Source organism: Ochotona curzoniae, unplaced genomic scaffold, assembly GCF_017591425.1.
Source record: "Ochotona curzoniae isolate NIBS_2020 unplaced genomic scaffold, NIBS_Ocur_1.0 scaffold_3890, whole genome shotgun sequence".
Classification (NCBI taxonomy): Eukaryota; Metazoa; Chordata; class Mammalia; order Lagomorpha; family Ochotonidae; genus Ochotona; species Ochotona curzoniae.
In genome coordinates this window covers 35736875-35764421 of record NW_024467115.1, presented here as the reverse complement: position 1 = coordinate 35764421, position 27547 = coordinate 35736875, and the positions used below count along the sequence as shown (strand labels likewise).

The following is a 27547-nucleotide window of genomic DNA, read 5'->3' as shown; positions in this document are numbered from 1 at the left end:
TCTAGAGATCTGGTGGGGGGTGGGGAGGGTGGGAATGCCACGCTGGAAGTGCAGGTAATGTTTTTGGGTCCAGTGCTTGCTGACTGACTTGCTGTGCCTGGGGATAGAGCACGTGCAGGCTGCACCTGATTTTATGAATAGAAGAGGCAATGGCTTCTTACCAAGTTGCGGATGAATTAGCTAAAGGTCAACACCATTACCCATTTCCTGCCAGACTTGTAAAAATGCAAATGATCATATTGGCTTTTTTTGTTTCTCTTTGAAGGAAATCTGATCAAGTTTACTGGATCACTTATCTTAGGGTAAGTGTCAGCTGTGAAGTCTTCCTCGGCTTGAGTTTGAAGTGTCAGAGGGCACTTTAGGGCCGCGGAGAGGACAGACGGATGGCTGTCAGCTCTTGATCTTTCCTGGGTCCGAGCGTGAGGGAGGACTCTGGGCACCTGGCTCTGTCGCAGGGGGACAGTGCGCCTTTACGTGACCTCGCATGCCAAGCTGTGGAGTGGGCCAAGAGGTCAGAAGTGGCTGTAGTCACAGTTATTTCGGGGGATTCTCAGAGCGCCGTGAAGCTGTCCTGGAAGGAGAAGCCGCTGACTGAGAAAAGCGTACCAGGAGTGTGGGCGTGCTGTCCTGGGCAGGTGCAGGGCTCCCCGTTCCTCTTGGAAGAGGGTGGGAGGTGGACAGATGGTCAATGATTGTCTGATACTGTGCGACTATATTTGCTAGTACTTTTTTAAAATTAGGATAAACACAAAAGCAGCTTTAGATGCAAGTTGTTTGGGGGCCAGCTAGGCTCTGGCCTTTGTGACTCACTCTTTTGCATCTGGGTAGAAACCCCGGGTCAGAGAGGGCACAGGACAGCTGGCGCTGCCAAGTGCCGAGTCCAGGGGAAGCGCAGCATCTCGTCTGGATGTGGGGAGCATGGAGGTCAGTCTAGTTAGAAAGAAAAGATTGTTTTCCCATTTGTGGGTAAGTGGCATATTTGAAATTTGACCTTAGGTATAGCTTTTAAGAAAGCAGACACTTTAACTTGCTGGTGATAAAAGTAGGAACTGGCTAATGTTGGAGCAAAAGCCTTTGGCATTATCTGGCAAGACTGAACTGGGATGGAAGTATGTCAGTCTCCATCTGGACGTGTGCCCGGTGTGAATGTGCAAGCTGTGTAACAGCAGTGTTGGGACAGACTCAGACCTGAGCTGTCTTAAACGTCTGCCTGTGGTGGAGGGGGACCGTACCGTGGTCTCTCTGCAGTGGGTAAACACAGGCTGTGTGCAGTTACGGCGCGGGAGCTGTGTTTACCTGCAGTGACTGGATGAGTTACAAAGACAAGGCTGAGCGAAGGAGAATATAGTGTGTCTTCATACAAAATTCAGAATCAGGCAAAACTGAGCTCTGCTGCTTCATAATGCGTGTGTGTAGGTGATAAAGTTGTAAAAAAAAAAAAAACCAGCAAAATTATTATAAAAATCAGAATAGTAATTACTGTGGAGAGGAGATGGTGGGACTGAGCTGAGGTGGGACGCCCCATGGGCTGGCGGCCTCCTGCCAGCTTCTCGCGCTTGCCTGGGTCCTCCTGCCAGCTTCTCGCGCTTGCGGGGTCTGCGTGACTCATTGAGGGGGCTGTGCGTCCGCACGTCCCTGCGCACACTCTGTGTCTCTAAGAAGCTCAGAGAAGACTGGCTCTTTGGCTGGGTTCGGATCCTGTGCTGACGGTGACTTTTGTTTCTCTTTAAGAGGCTCTTTGTTTCTCACCTATGAAGTTCTGGCCTTGAAGAAATCGTTGACGTTAGACACGCAGGTGGTAGAGCGAGAAAAGATGAAATCTTACATATATCTGCACAGAGTCTCTTTAGATAAAAGAGAGAACCTTGGTGAGTTCTTTAAAGTATCCCCACCTTTGTGAAAAATTTCTAAAATGTGTCTATTTAAAGCAGTATTAAGAAGATAGCTTCAGCCTACTCCTATGAATCACCGAGCCTAAGGAGAACCAGGTCTAAAGAATTGTTGAAGACCACATGTTAGGTTTCCTACTTAACCCATGTCTTCTAGAAGTAAATGAAAACCATCAGGCTACTGTGGTCTGAACCTGAAAATCTCACCTTACTATGTCCATCAGTCGAGACGCTGGCTGTCGGCGTGGTGGGTGCAGACACCGGAGTGTCATTTAGCTCAGGGGTGTTTCTGTTTAAGAGGATTTAGTCATGCAAAGCAGACTCATGAGAGGGACCGAACACCAGCATCCTGTTATCTGCTACTAAGGCTAGAAAGCCTGCCATTACTACTTAGCACATTCACCTGTCAGCATCCTGGTCCTCGTTCGCAGATGCTGAGTGAGTCGGTGTGTGTTTCCTGGTTTGGGTTGCCTGTGAGTCACATCTCTGGCCCCTGCACCGCAGGCCAACCTGTGCCTGTTAGCACTGATTTCCTTTAGAGCGGCAGGCCCTGCTGCTGCCCTCGCTGTGGGCTGTCACCTCGCTGCCCTGACACTGGAGATTGTTATTATCACCTTCCTGAGTTTCTGTGAACTTGCATGTGCAGTTGATAATTGTTTGAGCTTGCTATAATGTGGTAGGCTTCTTCTCTTTGGGAAGGTATCTTCCCGGTTGGTTCAAGATGGGCTGACTGTAAGGGACATTTTCCTAGGGTTGCCAATCCTCTGTTAGGGGTAAGAGGTTTGTGATAGCATACGTTAGTGTTACTGTTCTGTTTTTACTTTTTCCATACTTGGAGAAGCAATCTTGTTTTGAAATCTGGAGCTTAGAGTTTCCCCAACCTTAATATCTTAATAGTGATAATAAAAGGCCAAAGACTGTATCTTGTAAGTTTTTTTGTGAAACAAAATAAAGTCTTGTGGTTTACACCGTTCTCTTTAAAGTATTAGAGTATAACATTAAGAGTATGATCTAGATTTTATTTAAGTTTGCAACTATTTTAGGGTTTGCCTACCAGGCCAGAAAAGAACTTCACAAAGCAGTGAGAAAAGTTTTGGCAGTATCAGCCAAGATCTTCCGGAACCCGTTTGCTGGTAAGTATTGAATGTCAAGCATCGAGTAAATAACTTGGAAACCTCTGGTGCTCTGAAATCCATGTGAATGATCAACCTGAAATTATTTTTTTAAAAAAAACCCTCCTATATTAACATTTCTCTGACAGTTATGACAAATTGAGTAACGCTCTATTGAGCATACTTAATCTTAGGCTTGGTTTGATTTCTAGGGGCTACTCCTCTGGCTGTTTCATCCTTTTCATCTTTCTGGATGTGTTACTGTCAGAGAGTTAAGTAAATGCTGAGATTCAGTAAACCCTGTTCTTTCTTGTGTGTTCAGAAGTTCAAATTTGTTGGAAAATACCTCTCATGCTTTTTCATAATGAAAATACTATGTAAAAAAAGTGGATTTCACAGCCAGGCAAGTTTACAGATGATCTAACCTCATGTCTTGAAACATTGGCATCGTGAAGAAGAAAATGCAGAAAAATGTGTTAGAATTACGAGAGACTAAAGACATTTCAACATGAAGGAAGTTTTGAAGGAAATTTGGAAATGGAGTGAGGCTGGATGACTTTGGTGGGTGTTGGTTACTGATCTTAGGGACGATGATGGCATTGTGGTTGAAGTCCATGCTAATCATAGCCAGGCATTAGGGCTGAACCGAGAGCAGTGCCGGTGTGTGAACAGGACCCTCCCGTGGAAGTTCCACATGCTTGGCAGTGCCCATCTCGAAAGTGAGACAGAGCATGCTGTCGCGCCTGCTCACCTCAGCTGGATTCTTGGCTTTTCTGTTTGCCAAGAACCGTTTAGCACAGTGGATGTGGAAGACCACGAGTGTGCCGTGTGGCTGCTGCTGCGGAAGAGCAGGCTGGACGACAAGGCTGCGCGCCTGGAGGCCGTGCAGGAGCTGTCCAAGGCCCACCACTGGCAAGGTACGGGGCCTGCCAGGGTCGGCTCTGGCTCGCCCGCCCTCCCTTCCTCCTTCCCTTTCTCCTGTTCTTTTCTCTTTCTCTCTCCTTTCTTCCTTCCTTCCTTCCCTGTCCCTTCCTTATTTATTTCCTTCCTTCCCTGCTTTTTCCTCTCTCTTATAAGACTTACTATTTATTTGAAAGGCAGAGAGACAGAGAGAGATCTCTTGTTTACTTATTTCCTCCCTAAATACTCATAACAGCTGGGCCTAAGCCAGGCCAGAGCTAGGCCCCGGGACCTGGGAGCCGGGAGTTGGGGGCTTCTTCCCGGTCTCCCACATGGGTCCAGGAGCCCAGGTACCTGGGGTCTCCTCCACTGCCTTCAGGTACATTAGCAGGAGACTGGGTTAGAGACACAGAGTGGCCAGGACTTGAAACAGCACTGTGATACAGGATGCAAATGTGCCAAGTGGCAGCTTATCTTGTTGTGCCATGGTGCTCAAACCTGGCTATTGGTTTCTGACCTAAATTAGAAGGGAATTAGATTCAGTAAGGGAAATAATTTAGATAGTCTTTATAGACTCGTGTATAAGAAATATTTTCAAAAATCTATGGAGCAGTTCCAGTGGTGAAGGATGAGGAAAACCCCTTGGCAGCCAGAGAACAGCCCTAAAACTGAGATGTTTAGTTGTCTGTCTGTTGGCCTAGCTATCTAAATGAATTTTCAGCCGGAGCCAAGTTTTATCTGCGTACAAACAGGGGTACTTTAAGAAGTTTGTTGAAGGGTCTGGTGTGATAGCCTAGTGAACAGTGGTCCAGGTGTAGTTTTGAAAAATAGCTGGGAGATTTTACACGAGAGCGTTTTCCAATAGTTTGCTTTTTGAGTCTTGCATGAGTGTGAGCTGATTTGCTGCCCTCACACGTTTTTCTCAGATTACCAGTACAGGATCGTGGCTCAAGCCTGCGATGCCAGGACGCTTATCGGTTTGGCACGAAGCAAAGAGACTGATCTTCGCTTTTTTCTCCCACCACCTCCTTTGCCATCTCTAAAGGAAGTAAGTAAATAAGGTAATCCAGACAGTAAGCAGTACTTTAATATGTCATCTTTACTCTGGGTGCAAAGCCAGGAAGCTGTTATGGGCTCAGTGTGGAAATGAGCATGTCGAGCTGAAATCGTGCTTCTCAGGGGAACGTCAGTCCCCAGCCCCCGAGTGGGCAGTAAGGTGTGAGAGTGTGTGTACCCCAGGGGCGGAGAACTGGCCTGCCGGCTGTGGGAGCCTGGGGAACTTGTTTGGTCTGAGCCTGCCACGGCAACCGCAGGTGGGACTTAACTCGGTGAATCTGCAGCAGTCTGATTTGTAGGTTGGTAAATTTGCGTGGCCTTGAATGATGTTTATAAAAGATCCCTTGGCCCTGAGCAACATAAAAGTTCCTGCTCCTGCTACATTCCTTGAGTAACTTCATGGGGTAGGAACGTCTGTAAGTTGACCCCTTGTTGTAAATTTGCTGTGAGTTTTCCCAGCACAGCTGACATTTTGGGTAAGAGGCTTTCTGGGCACTGCAGGTGTTAGCAGCACAGGTCACGTCCCCAGGAGTGACAACCAAAGGCGTCTCCAGTCATTGCTGTTTCCTGGGGCGCAGAATAGCACCTGGTAGAACCACTGCCAAGGAGCTAAAACCCCTTTTTGTTTGTGTCATTTTCTATACAGGTAGGCCAGTATTCTCTTTCTCCCTATTAGCAATGCACTTTGGAGAAAAAAAAAAAAAAGAGAGAAAACACGAGATAGAAATTGTGAGAAAAAATGTAGTAGTGAAAACAGTATTAAAAAACAACAGTCGTTCTGGTTAGAAGGGGTGGAGTAAGTCCCTTTGCCTGCACGTGTCAGGAAGCCGGCCTGAAGTGAAAACCGAGGCTTCTAATTACAGTAGGTATTCCAGATTGAAGCAGTGGATGTGTAGAAGTGTAGAATTTTCCATGACAATACTGTTCTCTGACTTCACTGGGTGATTTTTTTCAAGGTTAAAAGCACTAATTTGTGTGTGTGTGTGTGTGTGTGTGTGTGTGTGTGTGTATTTCTTTTGCTGTGATGCCGTGGGGTGCTGCTGCTGTGCTGTGGGCCCCGCTCCCATGTGATGGCCTTGTGTGTCCATTGCTGCAGGATTCTTCGCTCGAAGAGGAGCTCAGGCAGCTGCTGGCCTCTCTGCCTCAGACGGAGCTGGATGAGTGCATCCGGTACTTCACCACCTCAGCTCTGAGCGAGAGCAGCCAGAGTCTGGCAGCTCAGAAGGTTCGTTCACTTCCTCATACAGTCACATCCTTTGCCTCCCGGGCCAGACTGTCACTGAGTGTGCAGGAGAGGTGCAGACCACAAGAGCTCTCCCTCTGCTTCAGAGACTGGCTTCCAGCAGGTCCTCTTCAATTGCACCTTAAAGGATGCCCGGCAGGTAGTCTGCAGGATGTAGAATACTGTTGAGATGCCAGGATATGCAAGAGCTGTCCCAGCCTTGCTTCTAGCTGCAGCTCTGTATTTGAGTGTTGAAGTCTATGAATGTGTGGAAGGAACCCGAACTTAACAGGTTGACCCCTGGCCAAGCTCTTGCTCCTTTAGTCTGGCTCGCCTCTCGGTGAATGATAGAGCTTCCTCCCAGTCACTAAGGACAGGACTAGGGATTCTGCTTGGTCACTGCCTCCCGTGCACAGCTGCTTACGGTCCCTGCGCGAGTCCCTTTGGAAGAATCTTGAGTCCATTTCTCCACCTTCCTTTAGCTCTCTGCTCTCTGTGTCATCATCTCTACTGTTCTTCCACACTGATGCATTTCCTGAATGATCTGAAAACCTCTTTCACAGCTCTATATTTTGTTAGTGTAGTAGTGTATGACTGTGTTTGGGGTGGCATTGATTTTTGAGCAGATTGTTTTCTTTTAATGAAAGAATTGCTGATTTGAAAGATAAAGAGACAGATCTACAGTCTGCTAGTTCACTGCCAGATGCCCGCACTGGCTGACGCCAGGAGCCAGGAGCTCATGTGGGTCTGCCATGTGGGTGGTTGGGAACTAGTGACCTGAGCTATCACTTACTTCCTGGGAAGCATGTTAGCAGGAAGCTGGATCAGGAACTGAGTCAGGACCTGAATCCAGGTATCCAGCTGGGATGTGGGTTTAACCATTGGTCAGATGTTTGCCTAGATAGTTTACTTTCACTCAGCTGCTTGGGAATTTATCTCTACAGAGCAGTACTTGGATCACTTCTGCTGGATAGCTTGAGAATATCATTTTTAGAGAGCTCTGTGTTTCTTTCTTAGTTTGGAGTTCTCGCTGCACAGAAGTAAGACAATAAAAGCAGGTGCCTCTGTTAAGGTGTGGTTCTGGAGTTGTGATTTCTCTCAGCTCACCTTGCAGCTCCTTCTGCCACCCGCAAGTCTGAGCAGGAACAGGCTGTCTTGGTGTGTATGGGCTGGTGGACAGTCATGCTCGGGCCAACCCTTTCCAGGGCTGGGATTCCTGGAGGCCTCAACCTGCTCTCCACAGAGTGGGGCACTCCTGGCATCCGCTGTACTGAATCGCATCTCAGAAGCTGCAGGCCTTTCATACTTTTAAAAAACCTGTTTGACTTCTTTGAATGGCAGAGGGGCAGGGAGATGTTTTCCCATCTGCTGGCTCACTCTCCAAATGGCTGCAATGGGCAGGGCTGGCCTGAGCTGAAGCCAGGGTCAGGCGCTCCATCTGGGCCTCTCATGCTTCAGGTAGCCTGGCTCTGGGGAAGCCTTTGTTTGCAACAGGAAGCCACCGCTTGCTCTTTTAGGTTCTTCCTGCCCTAGCGTGTAGATGAGCTGCTCTTCCAAGGTACTTCTTAGTAAAGGTAGGATCCAAGTCAGCACCCCAGGTGCTGGGTATACATGTGAGCAGGGAGCTGGATTGGAAGTGGAGCAACCGGAACTGAACCAGCATTCATACGGAATGCTGGCACCACATGCGGTGGCTTAAGCTAGCACACCATGCCACAGCCCAGGCCCTGTTTTGTGTATCTGAAATGGGTTGCTGTCAGTTCTTGAGTTTTTCACGTGTTCTCAGACTCAAGGTTAGCACAGAGTTACCCTTTGTGAATTATCTTTACGTTTTCTCAGTAGTGTTGCACACGCATTTTAAGTTTTGATTAAAGTCCATTGTGGGTATCTGAGTTCCATCTGAGAAACCACAGGCCTCTCATTCTGAGTGGTTTCTTACCCACTTCCTTATCCTTCCCTTTGTTCTTGTAGTTCCCCTTCTCATCAGGCACACAGAAACCAGGGCAGAGCTTCCACCAGCAAGGCTGTGTATGTCAGAGTGCCAGCCTGGCTGGTCAAGGCTATCCATAGACATGATGGGTCGCCACAAGTACGGGGACTGGGCCGCACCCCTCTGCTCTGCCTCAGTGGTTCACCTGCCACATCCCTGCTCACACCTATAAACTTTCCTGCCTTACCCATTATGTTTTTTTTTAAAAGATTTATTTTTATTATTTTTTTATTGGAAAGGCGGATATACAGAGAGGAGAGACAGAGAGGAAGATCTTCAGTCTGATGATTCACTCCCCAAGTGAGCCGCAACGGCCAATGCTATGCCGATCCAAAGCCAGGAGCCTCTTCCGGGTCTCCCACGCGGGTGCAGGGTCCCAAAGCTTTGGGCCATCCTCCACTGCTTTCCCGGGCCACAGGCAGGGAGCTGGAAGGGAAGTGGGGCTGCCGGGATTAGAACCGGCGTCCATATGGGATCCCGGGCATGCAAGGCGGGGACCTTAACCACTTGCGCCACTGTGCCGGGCCCGTTTTTTTTTTTTTTAAGATTTATTTATTTATTGGAAAGTCAGATATACAGAGAGGAGGAGAGACAGAGAGGAAGATCTTCCATCCGATGATTCACTCCCCAAGTGAGCGCAACGGCTGATGCTATGCCGATCCGAAGCCAGGATCCAGGAACTTCTTCCGGGTCTCCCACATGGGTGCAGGGTCCCAAGGCTTTGGGCTGTCCTCAACTGCTTTTCCAGGCCACAAGCAGGGAGCTGGATGGGAAGTGGAGCTGCCGGGATTAGAACCGGCGCCCATATGGGATCCCAGGCGTGCAGTCAAGGTGAGGACTTAAGCCGCTAGGCCACGCCGCTGGGCCCACCCATTACTTTTTTCATGTTGTCATTCTAACATTCCTATAAATTTATTTAATCTTAAGAATTTGGAGGGGTTTTTTTTTGTTTGTTTTGTTTTGTTTTTTGCACTCATAAGATTTGGCATATGATATTTCTGAGATCTTTATAAAGTTGTTTACTCTGGTTATGCTTTTTCTTTTTTTTAAACAAAATAAATATTAAATGAAATAAAATATTAAATATTAGAATTAAAAATAGATTTCAAGCTATCCTCAATACTGACTGATAGCATGGAAAAGAAGACAGAGATTCTGAGTAATTATATCTTTTACAATGTGGCTCTGGAATGTACATTACAGAACAAATATATTTAGTCTTTAAAAAAAAAATTGAGGGCCCAGCGGTGTGGCCTAGCAGCTAAAATCCTCGCCTTGAACATGCCTGGATCCCATATGGGCGCCGGTTCTGATCCTGGCAGCTCCACTTCCCATCCATCCAGCTCCCTGCTTGTGGCCCGGGAAAGCAGTTGAGGATGGCCCAAAGCCTTGGGACTCTGCACCCACGTGGGAGACCTGGAAGAAGTTCCTGGATCCTGGCTTTGGATCGGCATAGCATCGGCCATTGCACTCACTTGGGGAGTGAATCATCGGATGGAAGATCTTCCTCTCTGTTTCTCCTCCTCTCTGTATATCTGACTTTCCAATAAATAAATACATCTTAAGAAAAAAAAAAATTGGGAGAGTGCTCAGGTGACGGGAAGGTGCTAGACTGTGGTGCTGTGTGTGTGGGAAAGGCTTTCCCTTGTGCCGTTCCCTGAGTGCTAGAGAGAGTGGCTGGCCTTCAGGTGCCTCAGAAGCCCTGATGGCGAGGGCCTTTCGAGAGCCGGGCGTCTTCAAGCCTCGAGCAATACTGTGTTGGAGAAGGCGTGAAGAAAATCTGACTGGAAATTGCTGGAGCCCTGGACCTTGTGACTTGACGCTAGAACCTTCTACATCCTAAGTGTATTTCCTGGAGAAAATGTCGGGCTTTCTATAGGGATGTTTGAAAAGACTTCCTGGCAGTTACCTCTTTAGCCAGACAGCTGTCTTAGCGTCTGCATTTAGGGTTCGGGTTCCAAGGTGAAGCTTCAAGGAGACAGGCCATCCATACCCCTCTCCCCCATCTTCCCATGCCTCACTCTCTGTTCCTTTGTCTGCCCCCCCAAATGGCCACCTGCATACACTCAGCACCTGCTCGCACACTCTCCCTTAAGGACTCATCTCAGGCTGGTACACATCAGTATATGGAAAAACTCAAATATTTTTTTTTTTTTAAAGATTTATTTTTATTATTTTTTTCATTGGAAAGGCGGATATACAGAGAGGAGAGACAGAGAGGAAGATCTTCCGTCCGATGATTCACTCCCCAAGTGAGCGCAACGGGCCGATACTATGCCGATCCGAAGCCAGGAGCCTCTTCCGGGTCTCCCACGCGGGTGCAGGTTCCCAAAGCTTTGGGCCGTCCTCGACTGCTTTCCCAGGCCACAGGCAGGGAGCTGGAAGGGAAGCGGGGCTGCCGGGATTAGAACCGGCGCCCATATGGGATCCCGGGCGTGCAAGGTGAGGACCTTTAACCACTGCGCCACCGCGCCGGGCCCAAACTCAAATATTTTTGTTGAGTATTTGAGAAGCAGAGGCCCAGGGAAAGACAGAGCTCTCATTTGCCATTCCGCTCCCCAGATGGCTGCAGTGTAGAGGAGGTGGCTGGGCTGATCCTGGGCACTCGGCGTAGGTCTCCGTGTTGGGAGCACACCATCTCCTGCCGTGTGCTAGGTCTGTGCCAGTGGGAATCAGGTTCAGGAGCGGGCAGTTAAACCCACTCCTGTGGAATGTGGGCATCTCAACTCATGCCTCTTTTTTTTTTTTTTTTTAAGATTGATTGATTTACAATGTGGAGGTAAGAGAGGCAGAAAGGAGTATTTCAGCTGTTGATTCACTCCCCTAAATGGCTGCAGCAGCCAGGGCCGGGCAAGGTTCAAGCCAGGAGCCAGGAACTCCATCCAGGTTCCCCATATGCGCTGTCTTCCACTACTTCCCAGACACATTGTCAGGGAGCTAGCTCAGAAATGAAGCAGCCAAAATACAGAGCAGGGGTGCTATTGTTGCCAGTGGCAGCTTAGCCCACTGTGCCACGATGCTGACTCCTTAACTCGTATTTTAACTGCTAAACCAAACACCTCTCTTCTCAGCTGCATGGCATGCGTTGTGCACCCCCTCCCCTGATGGAGGTGAAGTGCCTGTCAGTCCTTCTGCTGTCATCAGCCAACCACAGTGCCTGAGCGTGGGCGTCTGTGCCTCCGCCGGAGTGTGGGATGGGAAGGTGCTGCTCTGACGGTGGCTGCCAGGCTGTCCTCCCAGCAGGCTGCGCTGTGGTGTCCGAGCAGCCAGTGTCAGGCTTGTTCCCTCAGGAGGTCGCCGTGGCAAGAGGAGGAATGCGAGGGCATGGAGTGTTGCTGCACACGTGGTAGGGTTGTTCCGCGCCTTTGCTGGTTTGCTCCCTGCTGCAGGTGGCATGCTGTCACTGAAGTCAGCCGTGAACCAAGCTGAGAAGTTTCCATTCTCCCCTCAACATGTTTTCCTATCTATTCGGAATAAATGGTCTTCACTTCTTTGTTTCACAACTCATCTGACTATTCTTTATTCTTTCATGAATTTGAATTCCAACCTGGGAAGAATTAGTTCACACGTCATATTGTCGGTGTCTGATCCATCCAGCAGTGCTTTTCTTTCTTTTGTTAGAAATATTGGTGATTGGGCCTGGCACAATAGTGTAGTGGTTAAGGTCCTTTCCTTACACGTACTGGGATCCCATATGGGCACTGGTTCTGATCCCGGTGGCCCCACTTCCCATCCAGCTCCTTGCTTGTGGCCTGGGAAAGCAGTTGAGGACGGCCCAAAGCCTTGGGACCCTGCACCCACGTGGGAGACCTGGAAGAGTTCCTGGCTCCTGGCTTCGGATTGGCTCAGCTCAGCCATTGCAAGCCATTTGGGGAGTGAACCATGGGATGGAAGATCTTCCTCTCTGTATCTCCTCCTTTCTGTATATCCTCCTTTCCAATAAAAATAAAATAAATCTTAAAAAAAAAATTGGCTATTTTACTTTAAGTGTACTCTATTAGCATAATCAGAAAAATATACCAATTTTGGATTTTTGAAAGAATAGGATAACATTGTGAGCGACACTGGTTTCTTGCTCGGCGAGGAAGCACGGGTGGGACAAGAGGACCCTGGAAAGAATGGAAAGAAGCTCAAAGGTGACAAAAATGAAAAAATCGCTCTCCTGGGTGTGCAATTCCATGTGCTTTTATTGTTTAAAGTTCCCTTTAAGTTTCAACAGTGTTTTTGAGATTTAAAAAAAGTCTGGGGACTTTTCTGTTGAGAATGGTTGTTTTTCCTCTGTGACGTCTCGGTTGCAGGGCGGCCTTTGGTGCTTCGGCGGGAACGGCCTTCCTTACGCCGAGAGTTTTGGTGAAGTTCCCTCTGCCACAGTGGAGATGTTCTGCTTGGAAGCCATGGTGAAGCATTCCGAGGTAAGCCACGGGTTTTCCAGCAGGCAATGAGGACTCAGCACCAGTGTGTGAGTTTCGTTTTTGCCAGGTTTTTCTGCAAACAGGCTTCCTCTTGGTTGCCGGTGGACGCTGCGTTCACCTTTGAGCTCTGTGTTCCGCTGCCTTCTGCAGGTCGTTTACAGAGTCTGATCAGGGTGACCACTCACACAGCTGCCGAAGATGTGGCGAGACAAGAAAAGGATATGTTAGACGACTGGGTTGTTTTGCATTATAACACCTATACTATGATTTTCCAAGTTTTTAGCATTATGGAACTTTTCCATGATGATTATAGTTAATTTTTTTTAAAGATTTGTGTATTTGAAAGGCAGCGTTAGAAAGAGGCGGGGAGAGAGGTCCTCCACCTGCTGGTTCCCTCCCCAGATGGCTGTGACAGTGGGGCTAGGTCAGGCTGAAGCCAGGAGCCAGAAGCTGCTTCTGGTTCTGCCACGTGGGTGTAAGGGCCCAGGCACTTGGGCCATCCCCCTCTGCTTTCCTAAGCCGTTAGCAGGGAGCGGGACTGAATGGGGGCAGCCGGGACCTGGCGCTCATACAGGATGCTGGCATTGGGAGTGGCAGTTTACCCGCTGCACTACAGTGCCAGCCTCACTCTTTAAAAGATAAAAGAATATCAGCCTGTGCTCACAGGGCACAGACCTGCCCGGGGCAGTGGGGCACGTGCACGCTCCCTGCTTGCCTCTAGCCAGTGCGCCTGGTAGAGCTGGCACGGAGGACAGCGTTGCCAGGCGCAGCCTGTGTCTCTCTTGAGGTTGGTGTGAGGGGTTCACTCCACATCCTCAGGGCAGCAGCCTAGAGTTTTCACTTGCATATTTTACTTGTGAGAGCCACCCCATGTGGCTTGCAAGTGTGACGCTTTCTGGCCACTCTGTTTCCGCGTGAGATGAGGAGCTGAGCTTCAAGCCGAGGAGTGCAGGGCTGTGAGCGAGATGGACGCTGGGAGGCCAGCCCGGCTGCTGTGGCTTGGGGCAGTTTCCACAGCAGTGGGCTGTTGTGAGGACAACGCGCCATATATGGCATGTGACAGATCCAGGTAGTACGTGTCTTGCTGAAAGATGTCTAAAAGGCATGCTTTCCAATGTACTTAGAGTTGAAAAAAAAAAAAACTTTAAAAAACCATTAGGGGCCTGACATAGTAGCCCAGTGGCTGGGTCCTCACCTTGTATGTACCAGGATCCCATGTGAGCACTGGTTCATGTCCTGGCTGTTCCTCTTTGCTTCCAACTCCCTGCTTGTGGCCTGGGAGAGCAGTAGAGGATGGCCCAAGGCCTTGGGGCCCTGTACCCACGTGTGTGCAGTTCGAATCAGCTCAGCTCCAGCCATTGCAGCTTGGGAAGTGAGCATTGGACGGAGGATCTTTCTCTGTATGTCTCCTCACTGTGAATCTGACTTTCCAATAAAATAAATAAATAAATCTTTTTAAAAATTTGTAAATGAGAATGATCCCATCTGTATGACACGATGCCATATCAGTAACAGACAAGGCTGTACCCACTGACACTTTGTCAAACTGTGACGTTAATTACAATAATACATTAATAATAAATTAATTTTAATAATAAATTAAAATCTTGGTTCTCCTCTCGCTTCCTTTTCTTTCTCTTCTTAGCAACCAAAGTCCCATTTTCTTCAATGTTTCATTTTCTAAAAAAGTATGTTTGCAGCCCCTGAGTTTTAGGCCAGCCCCAAGGCCGCGGGCATCCTGTGAGGTGGGAGTAGGGCGCAGGTGGCGTGTGTTCCCATCTGCTTGAGTCCCTGTGTGCAGAGGCACAGCCCGCCAAGTCAGTCAGGAGTTGTAAGCCAAAGTCTCACTCTAGACGCCAACAGCTTTGTCGTACAGGAAGCAGGCGCTCAGTAGGGTAACTTCAGAATAAGGCTTGGAAGTTCTGCTGAGATAGGCGTTGGTGGAGTAATTTTCCCTCAGGACTTTGAAGGCGAGAGTTCTGGGTGACGCCCTGGTGCTCCCCACGGCGCGGTGCTGTCAGCTCATGTAGACTGTGCCCCGTGAATTGAGCCTACACTCCCCTGTTGCTCCAGATCGCTACGCACTGCGATAAAATCGAAGCCAATGGTGGCTTGCAGCTGCTGCAGAGGCTGTACCGGCTTCACAAGGACTGCCCGAAGGTGCAGAGGAACATCCTGCGGATCATCGGGAACATGGCCCTGAACGAGCACCTGCACCCCACCATTGTGCGTTCAGGTACAGGCATCGGTCGGCCCTTGGGTCCCCCACCTCCATCACTCACACAGGGGTCATTTCCACAGGCTGTGCTTAGGGCTGGAAAGGGTCCTCACGCCCCACAGCCAGGATAATCAGTGTGTGCATGACACAAGAGACAGTGCTGCCATGATAACCATCTGATGGGCTGTTTGATTTCTGGTGGGGCTGGGTTAACCCGGGAGCATCATCAGATGAAACAGAGGCCCATGGTGTGGTTCATGTCCCCCTGCAGCTAAGAAGCTGCGAACGGATACTTGAGATCTTCTCTGATCCCGTCTGTACCGGATGGTGGCCACACAACCAAGTCCCTGTCCTAGCACACCCTCCCCATTGCTCTCCAGCATTTGATGTTCTTCCAGAAGCACAAGCCTTCTCACCCTCTCTTTCTGCATGCATGCACGTGTGTGCGCGCACACACACACTAACACATCCCTGCCTCCCTCCCACCCTTCCTTCCGCCCATCCCCCTATCCTTCCATCATCCCATCCCCCATCCTCCCATCTTCTCTCCTTCCCTGGGATTTTTCTTATGATTCTGTTTTCTCTTTGATCCAAGCAAGCTGGGAGTTCTGGGTGGTCTCTCTCTGTCCCCTCTGGCCTTATGCAGGAGCCATCTGGCTGTCCCCCTTTCTCTGCTGCTCCCCGCCCTCCTCTCTCCTTATCAGCATGGTGCGTGGATCCCTGTTTGTAAATGGTCTGTAGCTTACTCCTGTGTTTTCTGCTTGATGCCTGATGTCCCAGCTTTGGCAAGTGGACGCTCTGACCAGCTGGCCTCTTGTCATCCTGGAGAGTCATTCCATATTTTCTGATGGAGTCAGGCCCATTTCCTTCAGGAACTCTGTTATGTACCCACAGATGCAGAAGCACATACAATGCTGTATGCTTCTGTGTGTGCACGCTCCTGTCCATCACACCCTTACAGGCGCGTCTCAGACCCTGCCTGTGCGCCTCCGAGCAGCTCCCCTCCGCAGCAGTTCTCAGCATTGGTGCAGTCTGATAGATTGGTCAGCAGATACTTTGAATGTGTTGTGCTTTGAGAACTAAATGTGACCTCTGTTGCATTTTCCTCCGTGTTTTTTTGTAACTCTTTAAAATTTACAATTACTCTCCCTTCTCCTTTCTGTGCATTTTATTGATTCCTCTTTTTTGTGCCATATTTTAAAGGTCCTGGAGAGCAGGGCAGAGTGCGCCCACCTTCTGACGGCACCCTCCTGCCGTGGTGGACAGCCCAAGGTTGGCTTACAGCCTAGCTCGATGTAGTGTGAAGAGCCGCCTGTTGTTAAGGTCTGGCCTGTCAAGGGGAGGGGTGCCTAATCACCCCTCTCCACTTCCTTACTGCCATCACACTGGAAACCCCTGGGTTCTGGAAGGGACACATTTACTTCATGGTAACACACAGCGACATTTAATGAACTTAATGGGAAGTCCTGTATTAATGTACTTATCATCTGCAGCGCATTTCCTCCTTTTGCATACATCTACATTATACCTTCCCAGGGTGTCTTGTATATTGAGTCTGTTGGCAACTTTGTTTTATAAAGGGAATTCTCTGTTGACTGTCTGTTTTTCGTTTTATATGTCAAACTTTAAAGTGTTATTTCTGTGGTTGGGGATGGCACAGTGCCATGCCGTGGGCTCAGGATCACTGGGCAGCACAGAGATGACCAGCAGTCACCGCGGCCAGCTCCTCCGTGTCCGTGGAGCCTCCCCAGGTGGGGTGAGGCGGATGGGTTGGAGTCTTAGCAGCTCACCAGGCTTGTTTCTCGCCAGGCTGGGTCTCCCTCATGGCGGAAGCACTGAAGTCTTGCCACATAATGGAGGCCTCTCATGCTGCCAGAACCCTGGCCAATCTGGACCGGGAGACCGTGCAGGAGAAGTACCAGGACGGCGTGTACGTGCTGCACCCCCAGTGTCGCACCAGGTGGGGAGCCAGCAGGCACCTCTGTGTTGTTTTCTGTGTGACTTAGAAGCGTTCAGTTCCTTACGGAGTCAGAAGCTGTGTGCACTGCAGGGAGCCTCAGGAGGACTGGCAGGGTGTGACCTGGTGGCCGCTGGCAGAAGTGGCGGCTTCGTGGGGGCACACTTCCCCCATCGTGCAGCCTGTCAGGCAGCCTGTCACGGTGGGTTCTGCAGAGCGGATCTCCCTGCTGTCAGGGCGTGCGTGTGGGCCGGGCGTGTGTGCGGCTCCTTTGCTTTCTGGAAGAGGTTCTGTCTAGGAGGGTAGGGACATTGTATCCATTGTCAAATGAACCTTCAAGTTATTGCTGCTCTAGCCCAATTGTATCCTTGCTGAGACAACAAGTGTAGAAAGACTACAGTGAAAACTGTATATATACTTTGGGTCTTCAAAAAATTCTTCTTAAAAATCCTCAAAAAAAAAATAGGAAGTTTTAAAACATTTGAATCCTGGATTAATGGCTAATGCCAATCTGAAATGTTATGGCAAGGTATCTTACAAATGTGTTGAATAATTTTGTATGTACTTTAACTTGCTACTAAATGTAAAACCTATAATTTTTAATATGTTGTATCTAAAGAATGTTTCTTTAAAATCTCTTTTGCACTCTTTCTGATAGTCATCAAATTTCCTTAGTAAGTTTTTGAAAATCTCTTTGAAACACACTGACTTTAAAGCTGTATTTGCAAATCCCTTATATTATGCCTTAGATACATTCACTGATGTGTGCCACCTTTTTATTGTAGAGGGCAGCCTGCCTGTGGCATCTGACACATGTCCAGTCATTGCCCTCGGCTGTACTTGGTCTGCCTGGCTCGAGGCCCCTCCTCCACATTTATCAGGAGAGCAGTGGACAGTATGCCTTTTCCAAAACCCCTTCCAGGGCACCTTGGCCGCTCTGTGTGTCCCTTCCTCCCAGGGCACCTCGGCAACCCTGTGTGTCCCCCCACCAGGGCACTTCAGCAGCCCTGGCAGCCCTGTGTGCCCCCCAAGGGCACCTCGGCAACCCTGTGTGTCCTCCCACCAGGGCACTTCAACAGCCCTGGCAGCCCTGTGTGTCCCCCCAGGGCACCTTGGCAGCCCTGTGTGTCCCGTATCCACTGTTGGTTGTGTTTTATTTGACAACAGCTATACCTGCTAACGTGCTGTCCAAAGAGAATGCTATGTCAATTGCTACCATAGCAGTAATACATTTATTCTGCTTTTTTTTAAAACTCTCTCCTGTCAGTCAGCCCATTAAAGCCGATGTCCTTTTTATTCATGGCCTTATGGGAGCAGCATTCAAAACCTGGCGCCAGCAGGACAGCGAACAGGCTGTAATTGGAAAGGCTGTGGAGGATGAAGACAGGTATACAACGTGCTGGCCCAAGGTAAGGAGGGTGTGCCACCCTGTCAGGCCCCTGGCACAGCACCCTGGAGCAGGACACGTCACCCTTCCAGGTCCCCAGCACAGCACCCTGGAACAGGGCCATCACCACTCTCAGGCCCCCAGCACAGCACCCTGGGGCAGGGCCATCACCCTTCCAGGCCCCCGGCACAGCACCCTGGGGCAGGGCCATCACCCCTCTCAGGCCCCCAGCACAGCACCCTGGGGCAGGGCCATCACCCTTCCAGGCCCCTGGCACAGCACCCTGGGGCAGGGCCATCACCCCTCTCAGGCCCCCAGCACAGCACCCTGGGGCAGGGCCATCACCCTTCCAGGCCCCTGGCACAGCACCCTGGGGCAGGGCCATCACCCTTCCAGGCCCCCAGCACAGCACCCTGGGACAGGGCACGTCACCACTGTCAGGCCCCTGTCGTGGGTCCTCTTTGCAGCATGGGCCTGGCCATCCTCCTGGCACCTTGATGGCCTTGATGTCACGTTGGGAACACACAAAGATAACACAGTGCATGTTTTTTGCCATCTTCTTGACTTGGCTCTGATGCCCAGGTTAGCTAGAGGTCAGCATTGCAGGGGGCTTTCAGTTGTAAGGTGCAGTTGCTAGCAGGGCCCAGGTTGGTGGTGGGGGCTGCCTTGGTGCTCATGTGCCTTCTGTTTGGTGCAGACATGGCTAGCAAGAGACTGTCCAGCTCTGCGCATCATATCGGTGGAGTACGACACCAGCCTCAGTGACTGGCGGGCCCGGTGCCCTATGGAAAGGTAATGTGAGAAGGGAGAGGCTCTGGGGCCCAGGCTGCATGCAGGTCCTGGCAGGTGGGAGGTGATGTCCAACCTTCAGATGCCACAGGTGGGATGTCCATGCAAGGAATGAACGGGTTGAGCTCTGACTGCACAGTGAGGTAGGAGTAGCCCAGACACCTTGTTGGGTTCCCAGCCTGGCTGCTGTACAGCTGTGATGGCTGAGGTCTGTGGGTTCTGCAGCCATGGGCAGGCGTCGCCCCTGGTGTGGGGGAGGCGGAGAGCCTGAGGCTGGGCTTAGGGAGCCTGGGCAGGTTGTGTGCCTGGCCTGTGGTGCTCCCTCTGCACATGGAGCCCATCTAATCCACACCAGCGGACTGCGCCCTGGACCAGACCCCACGCAGGTGGTCTGGATGGTTCAGGGTAAGGGAGTGAGATGCCAGGCTCCTTTTGAAGAAAGGTGTCCAGAGGCAAACAGTTTGACACTTCAGACCAGATGGTTTTAGAGTTCTGTTTTCAATTTAAAAAATATTCCTTCTGGGCCTCTTGACGCTAGGAGCTTCCTACAGTTCCTCAGCGGCCAGCTGACACGAGGAAAGCTTAGTGACTGCAGTGTACATGCAAGGACTACAAGCAGCCAGAGGGAGCGATCTTTGTGGTGCTGATGTTGGCAGGTGTTGGAATGGGAAAGGGCACATGTAACTGGCACAGGGCAGGGGATGAGGCCCGGCCTTGACCCCTGGGAACCACAGGCACAGTTAGACACCCAAACAGCACCTGTAAACAGATATTCCTGGTTATGCCAACATGAGGCTATTAGGAAAGAAAGAGAGATTTCAGAAATTTAGCTTAGAGGTGTTCCTCACTCTGAAACGTAGCAGTTACAAGAAGCATGTGCAGACCCCGGCTTCGCCTCACACCTGCTGTCTCTGTTTTGTTCAGGAAGTCCATCGCGTTCAGAAGCAATGAGCTCCTTCGGAAGCTTAGGGCTGCTGGCGTTGGGGACCGGCCGATGATCTGGGTGTCACACAGCATGGGAGGTAAGCGTGGTCCTTCCCACCATGGCATGTGGCTAGTGGCCTGGCCACCATGCTGACCGCCCTCATGTTCCTGTCTTTAGCTGGTGGCCCTTGCCACCCCTAGGCTTGCATCTTTAACCAGACTGGAAGTCTGACAACCCACTCCTCTCCTTCCTCGGCGTTGATCTGGGGGAATGGACAGCTCGTCATGAGCCATTCAGGAAGGCCGTGGGTCATCACATCCTGGGGATGAGTGGCTGTGGGCAGCATCCGTCGGCCAGCTGGGAGCCTTCTGTCTGACCCTGGGCTCCCTTCCTCCTCCCTGTCCTCTGCATCACAGGGGCTGTGCTGGGTGTCCCCGCCCACAGCCCCAGGTGACCATGTATGCCAGTCCCCCGGAGGGGGCGTGGGAGGCCTGTCTGTGGCTGCTCTCCCATGCCCTTCCCCTACCCCTGTATGCCTTGCAGACAGGCACCTCACAGCCCTGCCCACCTCAGCCACGGAAGGGGCTCCAGGTGTCACCTCGGCTTCTGGTTTGAGCTAGGCTTTTGCTGGGAGACAGGTGGACACTGTTGTCGGCGTGTCCAGATCTGCTCTCATTGTCCCTGGAGTTCGTGTATCTCACTCTTGGTTCCAGATCTGGTAGAAGGATGGCAGAGGGGCAACTTCTGCACGCATTTCCCACAGAAGCCTGGCGTGCTGTGGGGGGGGGGGAGGATGTCGTTTCCCACAGAGGCCTGCTTGGTGCTGTGTCATCGCCATCCTAGCTCACCAGAGCTGAGGCCACCTGGCATGCATAAGTGGGAGTGCAGGTCTAGGGCTGGCAGCGTGTGGCCTGCAGGTGGCCTTGCAGAGTCGTCCCAGTCCGTGGTACTGTGCTGTAAATTCTTGGGGCTCAGGGATGTCCCAGGGCATTGGCAGCTTCTGTGCTGCTTCCCTGCTTCTGTGCTGGGAACTGGGGTTCTAGCGCTTTGGAAACGAGCACCTGTGCCCGCACCTCCTGTTGTGCCTTGGGTTTCCTGGTTTTGAGTCATGGAGGGACCGAGACGAGCCTATACGTGTGTCCTGCCTCCCCGGGGCCAGGTCTTCTGGTCAAGAAGATGCTGGTGGAGGCGGCCAAGAAGCCGGAGATGAGCACGGTCATCAACAACACGAGGGGCATGATCTTCTACAGCGTCCCCCACCACGGCTCCCACCTGGCCGAGTACTCGGTGAACATCCGCTACCTGCTCTTCCCCTCGCTCGAGGTCAAGGAGCTTAGCAAGGGTGAGTCTTCCTGGGGCCCTGAGGGAAGCTGGGGTTCCTCCCGCAGTTCCAGGGGAGGAGACTGTGTGAGGGGACTCCAGAAAGCTCGTGAAATGAGGGGCAAATGTCATTTCGGTGCAGCTTCACAGTCCATGCAGTTTTGCAGTAATATACACTGTCCACAAACTTTCTGACACTTGTTTCTGTCTCATTTCATGTTTTGTGCATAATGGGCTCAGACTCTCCTTGGAAACATTTGTTTCACAAGGTTTAGTTTTTGCTGCTTTTTCTTTTTTTAATATTTATATTTATAGTTTGCATTTATTATTGGAAAGTCAGATTTATAGGAAAAAGGAGAGACAGAGAAAGACCTCCTTTCACTGGTTCACTCCGCAAGTAACCACATGGCTGGAGCTGAGCCGATCCAAAGCCAGGAGCCAGGAGCTTCTTCAGTGTCTCCCTCGTAGCTTTGGTCCATACTTTAGTGCTTTCCCAGGCCACAAACAGGAAGCTGGATGGGAAGTGGAGCAGGCAGGACACGAACTGCTGCCAATATGGGATGCCGGTACATGCAAGGGAAAGGCTTAACCACTAGGTTATCGTGCCAGGCCCCTGTTACTTTTTCTATTCTTATGACATTATTTATTCAAATGTAGCAATGATTTTGTCTTAAATGTGTAGGAAAATTATGTCATGTTTAAATATCACTCCAAAGCAGCAGTAGACGGTTTTCCAATGGGTCTGAGAAATCAACTGCTGTCCCATAAATAGGCATTCGAGATTTCTAGCATGTGAATTACGAAGTGCTAAATTTGTTGCGATGAACAGACATTTTCTCTCTGGAACACCTGTTACCGGTGTTAGCCCTTCCCGGTGTGAGCCTCTGACACGGATTGCCTTTCTGCCATTTGTTCCTTTTTCTGGCTTATGGAGATGTTCTTGGTGTGTTTTTAAGTATTTATTCTGTGTTCTTGAAAGAGTCAGAGAGGCAGAGGACGCTTTCGTTGCTGGTTCATATCCCAAATGGCTCCAGCAACTAGGACTGGACCAGGCTGAAGCCAGGGGTCTGCCCTTTGTCCCAGTCTCCCCCAGGGTGGCAGAGCCTTGCCATTTCTGCTACTGACCCAGGTGCATTAGTGGGGATCTGTACCAGAAGGAGAGCAGGCCAGGACTGGAACAGGTGTTATTTTGGGGTGCCAGGGTTGCAGGCAGTAGCTTTACTGGCTGTGCCACAACAGCAGCCACTTGGATTTCTGTCTTAAATCTCTGTTGAATTTTAATAAACTTTTAAGGTGGATTAAATTGCTTTTTTTTTTTATTTGAAAAGGAGCAAGAAAAGAGACAGACAGACTGACCTCCCATTCTCTGTTCACTCCATATATGTTTTCAAAAACCAGGCTTTGGTCCAGCAGAAGTTAGGAACTTAGTTGTAATATGAGCCATTACCTACCCACCCCAGGATGTGCAGGAAACTCGGTCGGCTGTCGAGTTGGGACTAGAACCCAGGGCTCTGAGGACACAGCTATCCAAACTAGCATCTTTTAATAAAGATGTGTTTAATTTAAAGGCAGAGTTAGAGGGAGAGACAGAGAGAGATCTTTCATCCGTTGGTTCACTCCCCAAATGGCCATACGGCTGGAGCTGCACCCATCTAAAGTCAGGCATCCTTCTGGGTCTCCTGTGTGGATGCAGGGACCCAAGCACCACTCACATAACGTTGTCTGCCACACCACAGCACTGGCCCTGAGTCTTGTTCTCTGGTTGACCTTATACTGTCCTCTTGTGGCTCCATCATCTCCCTGATCACTGTGAAGCAACTCAGGAGAGTGTTTTTCGTTGGTGTTTTTAAGTGCTGCTTGCTTGTTTAGCTCTCCTGTGTCTATGGGTGCTTCTTGTGAGCTTCCTGCATCCCTGATGCTTTGTGGTTGCCCTGGAGGGGGAGAGCACCCCACAGTTATTCGAGCCTTCCTGTTGCGGGGTGCTGTTCTTAGTGGGCAGTGGGTGGCGGTCATCCTGTAGACTGAGAGGCCTGTGTAGTCCCCACACCAGACTGCCCATTGACGCTTTTCTGTCCCCTGCTTCGACTAGCTGTCCTGAGTTCTGAGTTGGGCTCCATGCCCTTACTCAAGTCCACAGGGCTTCCTGGCAGGGAGCCCAGGCCACCCCCGGGCTGCACTGAAAACGCATGCCTAAGGGGATGTGTTCTTAAAATCGTGAGTTGGGTCAAAAGACATCACACAATGTTCTCCATCATTTTACAGATTCACCTGCACTTAAAACACTACAGGATGACTTCCTGGAGTTCGCTAAAGACAAAAACTTCCAGGTGCTGAATTTTGTGGAAACACTGCCGACCTACATTGGCAGCATGATCAAGCTCCACGTGGTGCCCGTGGAGTCAGCAGGTATGACCCCTGGCAGCCGGGCCACTGGCAGCCTGGCTCGTGGCTGCTGGCGTTCCGTCAGCAGCAGCTGCTGCGTGCAGCCCCCCATGGCAGGGGTTTCCGAAGCTTCTAGTTCTGTAAGGCTTTGCTGCTGCTTCTCCCTTTAACCGATTAGATGACGAAGTGGGTTCTCTAGCCCTAACGTAGATAAAGAACGTACAACTCTCCTATCAGCTGGCTGGAATGGAGGGATTTATTTGACAGCTGCATTCAGAAACCTGAAAAAGTATCCGAGGTTTGGAAGCCTTAAGTGACGAGATGATATCTAGGGAAATATTCAAGCAGGAAATATTTTGATGGGAAAAAAACCAAAGCGCAACCTCGTCCTCCCCTGGGGTGGAAGGAAGTGGCGGCACGTGCAGCTGTTCAGTGTGTGTTACAGGCTCCTGGAAGCTAGAGCCTGAATTTTTGTTAGAAAAGCTTGTTCTTTGAAAGGCAGATTTACAGAGAAAGGAGATAGGAGAAGAGAGATCTTCTATCTGCTAGTTCATTACCCAAATGGCCGCAAAGGCCAGAACTGGGTCAGTTCTTTTTTTTTTTTTTAAGACTTATTTATTTATTTATTTATTTAAAAATCAGATATACAGAGAGGAGGAGAGACAGAGAGGAAGCTCTTTCATCCGCTGATTCACTCTCCAAGCGGCTGCAACAGCCAGATCTGAGCCGATCCAAAGCCAGGAGCCAGGAACTTCTTGTGGGTCTCCCACATGGGTACAGAGTCCCAAGGCTTTGGGCCATCCTTGACTGCTTTCCCAGGCCACAAGCAGGGAGCTGGATGGGAAGCAGGGTCACTGGGATATGAACTGGAGCTGTGCGAGAGACGCTGTGCCTGTCAGGCCCCGGGTCCCAGCCAGACCACCTGTTTAAGCTCTCCCAGCACGAACAGCTCGGACTGACTGATGATTTTGTTTTTCAGATTTAGGCATCGGCGACTTGATCCCCGTGGACGTGAACCATCTAAACATCTGCAAGCCCAAGAAGAAGGACGCATTCTTATACCAACGCACTCTACAGTTCATCCGGGAAACTTTAGCCAAAGACCTGGAAAACTAAGAGCTGTCACCTGCCTTTTTAAACATGTGAATACAGTGCCAGGGACCTGCTCTTGTTTGTCGTCTTGTGCTCTGAGCAGGCCGCTGACACAGTGCAGTATGGCTCGCGTGGCAGGCCACAGAGTGTCGGCCTCCCAGGCACGGCCCCAGCACAGGAGAGGCACTCGCAGGAGAGGCCTGGACCGGGCGCATGGGACTTATGGAAACCCACTGCATGCCACTGGGAGCACGGGGGCTGTGCAGAGCACCCCAGGCCGGCGGCAACTGGTGCAGCTCAGTGTGTAGGAACCCTGAGGGGTTCTGGAGGGAGGCACCAGCAATGTAGCATGTAACCCATGGTGGAGCGGGGGTGGGCAGACGGGGTCATAGGTCCCAGTCTGCCCTTGTCTCCCAGTCTGGGTACCCACTTTGGAAAATATGTTGGTGGTTTTAGCTTTTGGGTAAGCCTTTGCCCCGGCATTCACATGGTTAGGCCTGCTGTCACAAAGGGTCTGTTGTTGTGTTTACATTGTCTCATTGCTGAGACGAGCTGTAAAACACCACTCTGGCTTAGATCGACTCTCCCTCTGCTGTGGTTCGTCCTGGGAGCGGGTGGCGTGGCAGATCACTGCTGCTCTGGGGCTGAAGCTGCTCCTCACCAGCGTCTGCTCAGGGTTCTCTGGGCAGGTCTCCTGGCTCGCTTGTTTATGTGGAATGGTATAACTGACCTCTAGCATGTCAGAAACAGACAATCACATGGATGGACTGCTTGTTCTTTTGAATAGCATTGCTGATATATAATTCACGTGTCACAAAACTTATCCGTAAACTTGACTGTGAGTGTATTCAGTCCTGCAGCTATCATCCGTGCTACCCCAAGACACCCCATTTCTGTCGGCTGCCATTCCCTTCCTGCCCTTGCCCTTGGCATTGGCAAGTGCTAACTTCCTTTCTCTGTGGTTTTGCCCATTGTGGACACTGAACATAAATGGAATCTAACAACGTCCATCCTGCCTTGCCTGCTCTCCCTATCTTAGCATAATGCTTCATTTGCATGGAGCTTCTGGACAAAAAAAAATTTTATGGACAAAAATATTCCATTGTATTATCTGCCAGCTTTGTTGATCCATTCTCAGCTCTGGGCCTTCTAGATGCTGGGGTGCTTTTGGCTTTTATGAATACTGCTGGTGTGACTCTGTAAACAGGTGTTTTAATCTCGGAGTTGTGTACTGGAGTGGGTCTTAGGACAGTCAGTCGGTGCTCATTCACCCTTTGGGGCTGACGGGTTTCATGGAATGGGGCGGGCAGAGGTCGGCCTGGGGCCGCAGCAAGCCTTCACGGTGTGGTTCCATGAGTTCGTGAGCACCTCAGCCCCCGGTGGTGTGGATAGAAGAGCTGTGGCCACAGCTGATGACAGCGGGGCCGGCAGGTGGGATGTGCCGGGACGAGGGGCAGAGATGGTCCTTGTTCTTCCTTGGCTGTCTGAGAGCCATGGCAGGTAGACCATGACCAGAACAGCTGTTTGTTGCCCCGGAAGAGTGGGTGTACCCTCACTCCCTACGACACCTCCATGCCTACTTGCCGAGCCTTTATTGCTCTGGGAGCGAGACCCAGTAGCCGTGGCTTTCAGGTTACCCACCTTGTGTTCCTGGTTATGCCGGGATGTGGAGTGCCCCCCTTCCTGGTTACCAAGTGGATGAGCCTGGGGAGAGGTTGCTGCACCCGAGTGAGTTGCACAGAAATGGCAGCAAGGCAGAGGGAAAGCCCAGCAGTTGTGTAACGAGGGCTGGTGGGAACCCAAACGAGAGACACGGTGGCCCAACCACAGCAACAGCACGCTGGAGAAGGGGCTGGGGGACAGTTGGCAGGGGCTGGGTGATGGGCAAGAAGCACAGCGCCTGAATGAGGAAACTGGTACAGAAGAGGGGCCGCTCTGCAGGGAAGGCTTCTCAACGCCCACCCCAGGTTCAGGAGGGGCCGAATCCACGCATGCCACAAAGCAAAGCGACCAGAAACTGACAGCCAAATGTCACACTGGACATGCAAATAGAAACCCTAAAAACATGGTAGGAAACAGGACTGTGTGCTCAGCCGGACTGCCCTGGAGATGGCTTCAAGGAAAACAGAGCAACAGGGTGAGCCTGTTCCGAGTGTGGGAATCCTCGCAATCTGTTTGAGCTTTTCCCTCTTGATTTTAAATAAATTGTGTCTAATAATTATGTGACATGGTATATACTAATCATCTGGGATTTTTACTGTACAAACATATTGAAATTTTTAGACCTATTAAAAACTGTAAGTAATGTCTGGGTAAATTTTGGAAGATTTAAAAAAAATTTTTTTACTAATATGAAAGAGAGGGAAAGACAGATCTTTTATTCTCTGGCAGTTAACTATACAGACAGCCAGGGCAGGGCTTGGCCAGGCAGGAGCCAGAAGCCTCCTCTGGGTCTCCCACATTAGAGGCTGGGGTCCAAGCACTGGGCCATCCTCCACTGTGTGTCCCAGGCCGTCAGCAGGGAGCAGAATGGAAAGGGGAGCACCCAGGACTCAGTCAAGTGGGAGGCCAGCATTGTAGGCCGTGGTTTTACCTGTTAAGTCATAGCACCAGCACCCTGGGGTGAATTTTTAACTTGGTGAACTGTCTGCTTAATTGTTTGCATGCTTATGATATTGGTATGCAGTTTATTCTGAAAAAGGCAGCTCCACATGCAGATCAGAGCTAACCGTGCTCAGAGATCAAAGGCTGCAACAAGAGCTGGAGTGGAATGTAGGACAAGGACAAAACATCAATGAGAAAGAAACCTTAAAGACTGACAGAAGCTCCTGCTTTAGTTAGAGGCTTGATCATGTGGGCCCAGCCCCCCAGTGAGCATAGCTCACCAATCTAAATG

The 27547-nt window shown here is 50.5% G+C and overlaps 1 protein-coding gene across 1 annotated transcript in view; it reads left to right on the top strand.

Annotated features, from left to right (window-relative positions):
• Positions 1 to 24731, top strand: part of SERAC1 (serine active site containing 1) — a 35752-nt gene extending 11021 nt beyond the window's left edge. The window contains exons 3-17 of the mRNA XM_040965284.1: positions 266 to 302; positions 1732 to 1868; positions 2933 to 3022; positions 3787 to 3918; positions 4828 to 4949; positions 6054 to 6182; positions 12468 to 12581; positions 14655 to 14817; positions 16609 to 16759; positions 18024 to 18165; positions 18841 to 18935; positions 19857 to 19954; positions 21017 to 21199; positions 23440 to 23583; positions 24539 to 24731. Of these exons, the coding sequence (XP_040821218.1) occupies positions 266 to 302; positions 1732 to 1868; positions 2933 to 3022; positions 3787 to 3918; positions 4828 to 4949; positions 6054 to 6182; positions 12468 to 12581; positions 14655 to 14817; positions 16609 to 16759; positions 18024 to 18165; positions 18841 to 18935; positions 19857 to 19954; positions 21017 to 21199; positions 23440 to 23583; positions 24539 to 24675 (1874 nt within the window). The 3' untranslated portion in view covers positions 24676 to 24731. The remainder of the gene's footprint in view (positions 1 to 265; positions 303 to 1731; positions 1869 to 2932; positions 3023 to 3786; positions 3919 to 4827; positions 4950 to 6053; positions 6183 to 12467; positions 12582 to 14654; positions 14818 to 16608; positions 16760 to 18023; positions 18166 to 18840; positions 18936 to 19856; positions 19955 to 21016; positions 21200 to 23439; positions 23584 to 24538) is intronic.
• Positions 24732 to 27547: the final 2816 nt, after the last annotated feature.